General features: G+C 54.0%; 1 protein-coding gene across 2 annotated transcripts; it reads right to left on the bottom strand.

Moving 5' to 3' along the window:
- Positions 1 to 618: 618 nt before the first annotated feature.
- Positions 619 to 9,516, bottom strand: LOC114485557 (kelch domain-containing protein 4-like). 2 transcript variants are annotated; one of them, XM_055083604.1, is made up of 4 exons: positions 8,062 to 9,516; positions 4,213 to 4,304; positions 1,449 to 1,504; positions 619 to 847 (listed from the first exon to the last, which is right to left on the bottom strand). In XM_055083604.1, exons 1-4 carry the CDS (start codon positions 8,158 to 8,160, stop codon positions 831 to 833), a joined length of 264 nt encoding a protein of 87 aa, XP_054939579.1. In that variant the 5' UTR covers positions 8,161 to 9,516; the 3' UTR covers positions 619 to 830. The 2 variants fall into 2 exon arrangements, with proteins under 2 accessions (XP_054939579.1, XP_028342996.1); XM_028487195.2 differs by having other exon boundaries at positions 642 to 847; positions 1,426 to 1,504; positions 8,062 to 9,512.
- Positions 9,517 to 9,775: the final 259 nt, after the last annotated feature.

Raw genomic sequence — 9,775 nt, 5'->3', positions numbered from 1 at the left:
CCCTCACAGACCCCATTTCAATCAGGAGGCTATTCTGAGCACAGGATTAGAAAAAGGAGAACCACACTGTGGAGGGAAGTCTCAGTCATGCCGCGGTAGGCTGACACTGGAGAGGTATCACGCTTTCAGATTATCTTTTGAGCCCCAACACTGTCCCGGGTACAATAACGAACGAGAAAGACCAATGCCTGTCCTCGTGGAGCGTACGAACGTGGAACCATGAAACCAGGAGCCCTTCCCTGTAAGGCATGGGCTCTGACAGAGCTCGCTGGGGCGAGCAGAAACGAGCTGAAAGCACGCCGACCCGGCGCTGCTCCCTCGGCGTCCCTGGGCACGGCTCATTTCACTCTGCAACAGCTACTTTCTGTAACCACTGACACCTTTCGTTCTGTCTTTCTGTTTTCCTCTCTCTGCTCACCGGATCTTGGGCCTGTGGGAGCCTCTCTCACTCAAATACAGGAGCATTTTCCTGACTGCTACACGCCAGGCACCACGTAGGCACTTTTACCTAGCTTCACACCACCTGGAGGAGCAGGAGGGCATCTCCCAGCCTCACAGGTGAAGACTGAGTGTGAAGCAGCTCAGAAACAAGTCCAAGCTGGAGGCAGCAGGGTGAGGACCAGGTGCCAGGTCCAGCCTCTCCATACCAGGCTGCCCGCCATCGCCAGCTCTAAAGGCCTGTCATGCAATCCTGAGTCAGAGCCCCAGCGAGAGAGGAGGGGAGGCTGATGGCCACACGGACACATACCTGGTGAGCACAACGCCTCGGAGGTGGGTTGGGGATTTCGACTTTAGTCCAGGCGTCCTTCCTGATGTTGTAGATGTAGAGTTCATTGTATAAAAAAGTCTGCAGAAAGGAAGAGGAACTTTAGTGTCACGAACGGCGCTTCCACACAAGCGACAGCAAGTGGAAGGTAGGATCTCAATCACTAGCTCTCCCCAGGAAACGTGTTTTCTAAGGCTGGTCTCCGGACCCTTCAGGATGATGACACAATGACAAAGACCATCTCTGGACCGCCATGCAGGGAAGGCGAACTCAGGATTTTGGAACTGTTTCATCTATAGCTCTGAAACACAGGGCTTTCTGGTCTGCTCAAAAATAAAAATTACAGGTTTTACAATTTATCAATTGCTCTGCAATTTATCAGCACTTTCCCTATTCAAACACCTTTGGAAACCCATCATGAGGAAGAACAGCAAGGTGCTGGCCCAACTCACGCAGGCGGTAAGAGGCGTGACCCTAAAGGTCCCTAAAGGACCCTGGTGGCTTGTCAGGGACCATGGCCCAGGCCAGCCCTGACATGCGGACACACAAGAGGGGGAGGGGTTAAAGGACCATGAATGTCTGAAATCAGCTCAAAATGAAGTTTCCTCTAAATGAGACCCATGAAAATTTGGAGGGAAAGAAGAAAATGTATACTTAACTTTTTGGCCATTGAAATATTCACCTCCGAAAAGGATTAATTCATCTTTCTCAGGATGAGCGGAGAGTGAGGCATTTAACCTGCAAGACACACAAGCAGCAGCTCAACACAAAATCAAACCATGTGACGCCCACACTGAGAGCCGTTCTTCTTTCCATCAGAGGGCTTCGCCACCAGGGACATGCCTGTCCTAAACTTCTGTGAAGAGGAGCCTGGCACTGAGGACAGAAGCTGAGGCACCGCCCTTAAAAGCAGCCTCACCGTCAAGATACTGACACCCAGGCTCAGTCTCCTAGGAGGGCAGGGGCTACCCACACAGCGTTCGGCTGAAAATCATCAGCAGTGGGAAGCCTAGGGGCTCCTATTTATGTGCCAATTTTCCAGAACTGTCCTGTTTTAAAGGTCTATCCTCTTAAATCACAATCTAAACTGTTCTAAGAGGTCCAGTATTGAAGCATTTCAATATACAACCAAGATCCCTTCCATCTAGAAAATGCAAATACTTGTTTACTTACTTAACACACGAGGACAAGGGACTAGTCATAAGGGAATTATAGGTAGGTCCTGACCATTGCAGCCGGAAGTAATGAAGGGTACGGTGACCGAGAGGGAAATACCCTTCTTGCAGAAGCCCTTAGAGCGGCATTCCCCGAGATGCCCTCCACCGCATGGATCCCACAGGACGCTTCTCAAAGGGAGAAGGGTTTCAAGGTCAAGGAAGGCTGGGAAACCTGAAAACTGTTTTTCTTCTGGGGATTTAATGTAGACAGAGACAGTCTATAGGCTGAGAAACTCTGCAGTCAAACCCTCAAGTCAAGATAGTGCACCCTGGGCTCTGGTACAACCGAGCACCTCGTCCTCACGTCCCCATTAAAGTACCTCTGAGCCAAGACGTGGGGACGTACACACGTAAACTGGGTAATTTTCATGGTTTTTTCCCGTAATGCGAAAGAGAGGCAGAGGTGAGAAGGGACTAAGGTCACCACCGAAACGTCTGCATCCCAGCAGATCTCAGCTCCAACTGCTCCCTTTGGCCAGGAAGCTTCCCAACCGACCCATGGAACTGCCAGTGCCTCACATCGTATCGTGACATTACACCTGGCTTTTGTGGCAGCGTACTTTAGGAAAAATGTCACCCAAAAGAAGTCAACCCACATTCAAAGTGAATTCCCTCAGGGGTGCTGTACAGATGAAGCCTCAAAGGTCTCAAGGATTTTTCTGCTTCAACAGTTCAGATGAAAACGTCCACCTACCATGTGTGACTCTTATGCTTGGTCTCAACGATAACGTGATAAATATAAGGAGAATAACAGCAGACCCCTAACGGAACGTAAGAGCCGAAGGACAAGAAGGATCTGCAACCTTGGGAGCGGCTGCAAAGCCGCTGTTGTCTGCTCAGGGGTAAGCACGCTGCTCCCGACCCCGAACAGGTAATGACCGCAAGCCAGGGGCGAGGTCGTGGGATTCGGGGCCACGCCCTGAACCCACTGAAGCAGCGGGAGCACCCTTACCACCTCCCTTCCTGACGTGCTAGACCAAGGCCTCCACTCAGGCCTGAGGGAAACAAAGCAAATCGTTTCTCAACCGATCAAGACAGCCCCGGATGCTCGTGCAGTTAAGGCACTTCCCCTTCTCCAAAGGACACGGCATCTCCTCATCAGGGTCACTCAGCCTCCCTGGGCTCCTAGCTTGATGCACTCCACGTCCAGCCTCTGCTCTGCCAGGAGTAGGTGTAAGAACTACTGAGCCTGAATCCCTGGATCAAATTACAGAACTGGCATTCCGGAGCCAAGGGGACGAGAAGAAAGGAGCAAGAAGCCAGTGAAAACCACAGCCTGGGGCTTCCCTGGTAGCGCAGTGGTTAAGAATCCACCTGCCAGGGCTTCCCTGGTGGTGCAGTGGTTGAGAGTCTGCCTGCCGATGCAGGGGACGCAGGTTCGTGCCCCGGTCCGGGAGGGTCCCGCATGCCGCGGAGCGGCTGGGCCCGTGCGCCACAACTACTGAGCCTGCGCTCTACAGCCCACGAGCCACAACTACTGAGCCCGCGAGCCGCAACTACTGGAGCCCACGCGCCTAGAGCCTGTGTTCCGCAACAAGAGAAGCCACCTTAATGAGAGGACTGCGCACCGCAATGAAGAGTAGCCTCCGCTCTCTGCAACTAGAGAAAGCCCGCGCGCAGCAACGAAGACCCAATGCGGCCCCAAATTAATTAATTAATTAATTTTTAAAAAAACAAAAGAAACCCCACAGCCTGCTCCTTCCACAGGGTCTCAAATCCTAAAAAAGATGCTGGAGCTCCTCACATAAACTACAAACCTACCTAAAATGACTAACAGACAGCTTACGTTTAATGGTCACACTTTTCACGTGAGAATTTGAAAGCATTATGAACGAACACAGCAAAAAGCTATCATGATTTTAAGTTTCGCAAAGTGGTGGGCCTTTAGAAACCTAAGAAGCAAGGAGCAGCTCACGGACTGCCCACAGACTGTCACCAGGTGGCGAGCGACCAAACCCACACAACCTGCGTGACGGGCGGAGCAGCTGTGCCGGGAGAGCTCGTCGCCGTGCTTCTACACGACCATGAAGTTCAGCTGCCTCACTCCCATCCTTCCTAAGTGCAAGTGAAAAAAATGTTTTGTGGGAGCTGATCTGGCGGGTTTTCATGATGAAAACGTCCCAACTGCCCGGTTAGTTATGAAAACACTGTGCCTACTTCAAGCAGCTTTCCAATCTGTACCAGAAAGCTTCAGGTCAGAAGCTACACTGGAGAGTCCGTGCTGCTTACCTTGGAGAAGGTGGGGAGCAGGGTGTCTCCACGATCCGAGTCTTTCTGGCATCGAGAGCCTGGAAGTGGGCTATGAGGGCTTCGAGGTCCTCCTGTAGACAGACAAGCCACCACACGTGAGATGTCTTCTTCAACCCTATCACGTGGCCACATGCCCGGGTCAGCTTTCCCCAGCCCCTCTGACCTGACTGGGGTCCACTCACATCCGTGAATTAGAACTTGTTTCTCCCATTTCAAACACACAGGAGCCGACACATGCGCAAATACTCAGGGCCCGACCTTCCCGCGCACGGCACGTGCATGATCTCCTTCCAAGCCCTCACCCCGCCCCCCCAAGGCCTTCCTCTCAGACAAGCCCACCCAACTTCACGCCAACACCTTCAGCCACCCCTGGAAACCCAGGCCTGGGCCACCGCACCAGCCTGCTTTGCTGTCTGCAGAGCAGGGTCTGAGGTTTTCTTGTTCGTTTATTTATTTAGTTTCCACCTCCCTCCCACCAACATAACAAAACATAAGCTCCAAATGAACCGGACATGTCCGTCCGCTCAGAACAGCGCCTGCGCGGCGGGGGCCCGACATCTATCAGCTGCAGCCAATCCGTGTATGAAGGTCTCCACCGTTAGGACCGCAGAAACCAATTTAGACGTTAAGGCGCCAATCTCCGTGCACAGCTGGGCAGCGCTGGAACTCGGCCTTCCTGCCCTCAGTCCCTGCACTTACAGTAGTGCCGCCTCCCCGCAGGGACGCATGACCTGTCTGCCACGGGAAAGTCTCCCATCCCTCTCTCCAATGCTCAGCCCAGCACCCTGCGCGTGCTGAGCCCTGGCATCTGTCCCCCGCTCCTTCCTCCCATCCCACCCCGCCCCACACTACCCCGGCTCTCCTTCCCAGGCTCCACGTTCTGCAGGGCCTCAAAGCGGGTCTTCCAGACCCTTCTCCCTCCCTCGCCTGCCTCACGTCCCACCCCACCTCCTCACTCTCCCAGCCGCACTGGCTTCCTCTCAGCTCCTTTCCTCAGAGCATCACACCCCCTGGGCCTGAAGAGCCACCCGCGACCCCGCCCCCACCGCGTGCACCCCCTTCACCTTCCCGAAGGCAGCCACTCTCTGGAACGGAGGGCTCGTTACTCTCACACCACCTCTCTATGCTTTTACTACACGTTATGTATCCCTAAGCTACGTATGTTATCGTTTTAGGTTTTTCAATTCCATGTAAATGTTATCGTACTGAATATTCCCTTGCAACTTGCTTTCTGCTTAACACTGTTGAAAGAAAGGTTTGACGCCCTGAATCCGTTCGTTGTCACGGTGGCAGAGCTATACGGCTTCTCCACCCATCCAGCTGCTGCTGAACATCTGGGTCAACTCAAAAATTTTCTTTTTTACAAGAAATCCTACCACGGCCGTTCTACTACCTGTCTTTGTGTAGCTGGGGGTAATTTTTCCAAGGTAAACCTTTAGGTGGGTAACTGCTAGGTTGTAGCTTCCATTTTTCTAGGTATTGACAAATTAGGACCCAACTGGCTCTACCAATTTTCACCTTCACGGGAGTCCACAAAAACATCCGTTATCCTGCTACTCCTATGTGTAACTAGGTACTCCAGACAAGTTACTGAACCACTGGACCCTTACAGGAAGACCTGCGTGGAGAAGCGACTGCGGGAGCCTCAATAAGCTCAGAGCTCCTAGTCCACTGTCACCCACCCGAGAAGTCATCTTCCTAAAGGGAGAAGGGAAGACGGGCACGAGGCGGGAGGAAGGCGGGGCTGCGACGAGCAACAGCAGGCCTGGAGGGAGAGCTGCTGTATCAGTCCTGGGGCGAGCGGCACTGACACCCACCTGGCTAGGCCGGCAGGAAGCATCAGACCCCGTCACGCGAGGGCAGGCGCGACCACGGTGTCTCTGGTCGGGAGCAGGCCTCGTCGACCCCTTAGTTAGGAGCGCAGGCTCTGCCGTAGTGTAACTGAGCGGGACCCTATGAAGTCTTCCGGGAACAAGAAACCGCACCCCTCCCACCCCTCCCACCAACATGTCCTCTGCCTGCCTCCTGTCTGTAGAAAAACTTTAGCCTCCTAGGCCTTCCCCAGTTCCAAAGAATAAATTTAATCAGAGCAGAGAGAAAATGCAGAAAGAAGAAAAAGAGTCAAGGAAGACAAAATAATAATAAATTGATCTTAAAGTCAACGACCTTTAGTCCCTCCTCAACAGCTGCAGGTGATACTCTGCGCCATGTCCTTTGAGCTGTTTCGCACATACGGAAACCCTCACCAGGTGGAAGAAGTTAACTGCGTGCTGCCACCGGAATGCAGACCCCAGGCGGGCTGGAACCAGGTTGATGATATTGACTCCCGATGACCTCACCACCAGCCAACGAGAAGGATGTCCACAAGCTGACCACACGGCCCACAGCACCCGCTCCCTGACCCTGTCTTTAAAAACCTTCCCTAAAAGCCTTCAGGGAGGTCGGGTCTTTTGAGCACCAGCTGCCTGGACTCCTTACTGGGCACCTGCACTAAAGCCCGCAGTTTCCCTCACCACAACCCAGGGTCTGTGGGGTGGCTTTGCTGCGCGCAGGCAAAGGGGACCCAACTTTGGTTCGGTGACTGGCGGGCGACTCGCTTCAACCCCCAGCTCCTCCATGTCTTGCCAGTTAATCCAGAAGCCGCTCCCCACGCCCGCACGTTGCACAAATCTCACCAGGTTAAAACAAGGTCCAGGAGCCAGGTAAGCTTCCCTCCTCCCACTCTAAGGCAGCACTTCTCAAACGGCTAAGCACCACGATCACGGGGCTGAGGGGCTGGGGCGGGGCAGGTCTGGTAGCACAGGCAGCCTAGTCCGGGAAAGCCTCTCCAAGGTGGCAACAAGCCGAAAGATGAAAGGAGCCAGTGCAGAAGCATGTATTTGGGGTTGAGGTGCAGAAAGAAGGTGGCATATCTGAGACACAGCACAGAGTTGTGTGGCTGGAGGGGAGTGAGCCCAGCTGATGTAGGTCTCCCCAGAAGGGTGAAGAGACGCGGCTTCAATAGGACAGTGTAGAAGGGGAGGAATCTGCGCGACAGCCACTTGCAGGTGTCAACCAGGTATCTGAGACATGAGTTCTGCACTGGGCAGAACTCCAAGTTGTCCCCCAAGACCACTCGCTTAGTCCCCCTGCCAAAAAATGATAGGAGACGGGGAGAGAAAAGGCTCAACCCCATTATTTGACAGATGAGGAAATGGAGACACGAACGCCGTAGGAAGAAAAGGGACAAGGGTATGTGGTCAAGAGCTCTGGATCAGGGACATCCGGTCAAATTCCAGCTCCAAGGCACCTCACAGCTGTGTGACCCTGAGCTGCGCGTAACCTGTTAGCTTCTGATATCCTGTCAGATGGGGACGCCAAAGCTACCTAACTCAATTGGTTGTAAGAATTAAAGCCCAGAGAGCACAATGCCTGGCACGCAGCAAACACTCAATAACCACTATAAACCGCCCCGGGTTAGGGAGCCCGTGAGCAACAGTCAATTAAACGCAGACCGCTCTCCTCTAAGTTCAGCACTGATCCACTTGTAGACCCTTCTAAAGATAGAGAAGAAGAAAGAGGCGGAGAGAGGAAGAGGCGGAGGGAGGAGAGGGAGAGACAGAGACGGAGAGACACACAAAACTGTTCTGGAACGCCCCACAGTTCCACTTACTTATTCCACTGACGCTCACTGCTCAGGGCTGCCGTGAGGATCACGTTCCCCCTTTTAAAGCCGAGGACTGAGGCTTGCCCGCTCAGCCCGGCCCCTCGCAGCGCCCAGCACACGGGGCCCGGCTACGCACGAGACCCGGGACGAAGGAGGCCAGCCCGCCCGCCGGCCCCGCTCACCTCCTCCTTCCGCGAGCGCTTGGACACCTTCTTCTCCATCTTGGCGGCCGTCTTCTCCGCCCCGCGGCCCTTCTTCTCTTTCTTGCCCTTCTTGCCCATAGCGCCGGACCAGAGGAGATGCCGGGACGCCTGTGAGTCCCGAGCGGCGCGCAGCGCGCAAAAAATACGTGCTGGGCGGCGCGCAGAAATACCGTCACTTCCGGTTCCCCCCCCACCGCGCGCGCGCGCGCTTCCGAGAAAGTGGGCGAAGTGGGCGGAGTGGGCGGAGTGGGCGGGGCTGGCCTGGGCCGGGGGATGGGTGCTTTACTGGTTTTCTGTGCTCCGCCTTTGGAGACGGGCTTGGGGCCCTCGGGCTCTGGGTGGCGTCCGCCTGTAAGCCGTGGGGCCCCGTCCCCGGCCCCGTGCCGTCCGCCCTCAGCTCGGGGACGTCCTCCCGGGGACTCGACGCCTGTTGTTCCCGCCGCCACCGGGCCCGGGCCTGAAGGTTGGCTTCAGTGTCTGCCGTGTTTACGCATATTGCTTATTGCTTACGCATATTGCGTGCACATTGCACAGTGACCCAGTTGGGTGACTCGGTAAATGAGCCGCCTTTTGTCAGCGCGAACCCTTGTACGAGTCAATTGATTGCTGTGGCTTCGTTCCCCATAGAGACGCTTATGCGCTTAAAGGATTTGCAGACCCTGAACACCAGATATTGTTAGGGGCTGAGGGTACTGTGCTCAGCAAGGAAAACAGCCCTGCCAGTCCGCCTTCTAGGTGACTCCTTAAGTGTCCTCTGTGAGGGGACTTGTTTCTCCATGATCGAGCAGGGCTGATGACACCCCCTCCAAGAGCAGTCAGTGTTCCAAGTCTGGGAAGCCAAAACCGCCCTATAGCATGTGACTCAAATGACTCAGTAAACGGGAAAAACCACAGGTAGAACGTGGAATGCTATGGTTGGGACAGAGCAGAGCGAAAACGCTTCTCATTGCTTAGAAGATGTCATCTTTGGGCTTGTGATCAAGGAGACAGGAAAAACTAAGGACAAGCACAAGCAAACACTTGGCAAAGGGAAAGCATAAATCGGGAAATAATCTCCTTTCCTACTTTGTGGGTGAACCACCACAAGGCTCAGCCTTAAAGAAATTGAGACAGGCTGGGACCTGGGGCCTTTTGGTGCAGTGCTTGCACCTGGACAAATCTCCTCCAAACAAAATACAAAGAAACTAAGGGATTAAAAATAACTGCATGCATGTGGCAGTTGAGGCCAACTATGAGCAAGATACAAAAAGACCAAAGACCCAACTGCCACTTCTGAGGAGTCAGGAAGCAAAGCACGGGTACTGCAAACAATCCCTCTACTCAGCACCGCCAAGTGGGGGGTGGGGGCAGACCACCCAAGCCACTGCTGGGGACCAACCCGTGGACCCGCCCCCACCCTCACCCCATGGAAGGTACAAGCTCGCCCCCACCACCCCCATCCCCTGGCAGGGAGTGAGCAAAGGAACCTGCTACTTGGTTTCGCTCCCTCGTGCTGCAGCACAAGTCCCAATAAAGCCTTGCCTGAATTTCTTCTCTGGCCTCTTATCAATTTCTATTGATTAAGGAGTCCAAGAATCCTGATCGGTAACAAAATCAATTTAGATCCAATCAATTTACTAATCTCTGAGCAGCCAGGGAGGATTGCTTTTTCAGCCAACTCCAAGCCTTGTCCATTAACCTAGTCTTTCAGAAG

Source organism: Physeter macrocephalus, unplaced genomic scaffold, assembly GCF_002837175.3.
Source record: "Physeter macrocephalus isolate SW-GA unplaced genomic scaffold, ASM283717v5 random_1044, whole genome shotgun sequence".
In the NCBI taxonomy this organism is placed as follows: Eukaryota; Metazoa; Chordata; class Mammalia; order Artiodactyla; family Physeteridae; genus Physeter; species Physeter macrocephalus.
This window is presented reverse-complemented; position numbering and strand designations above follow the sequence as displayed.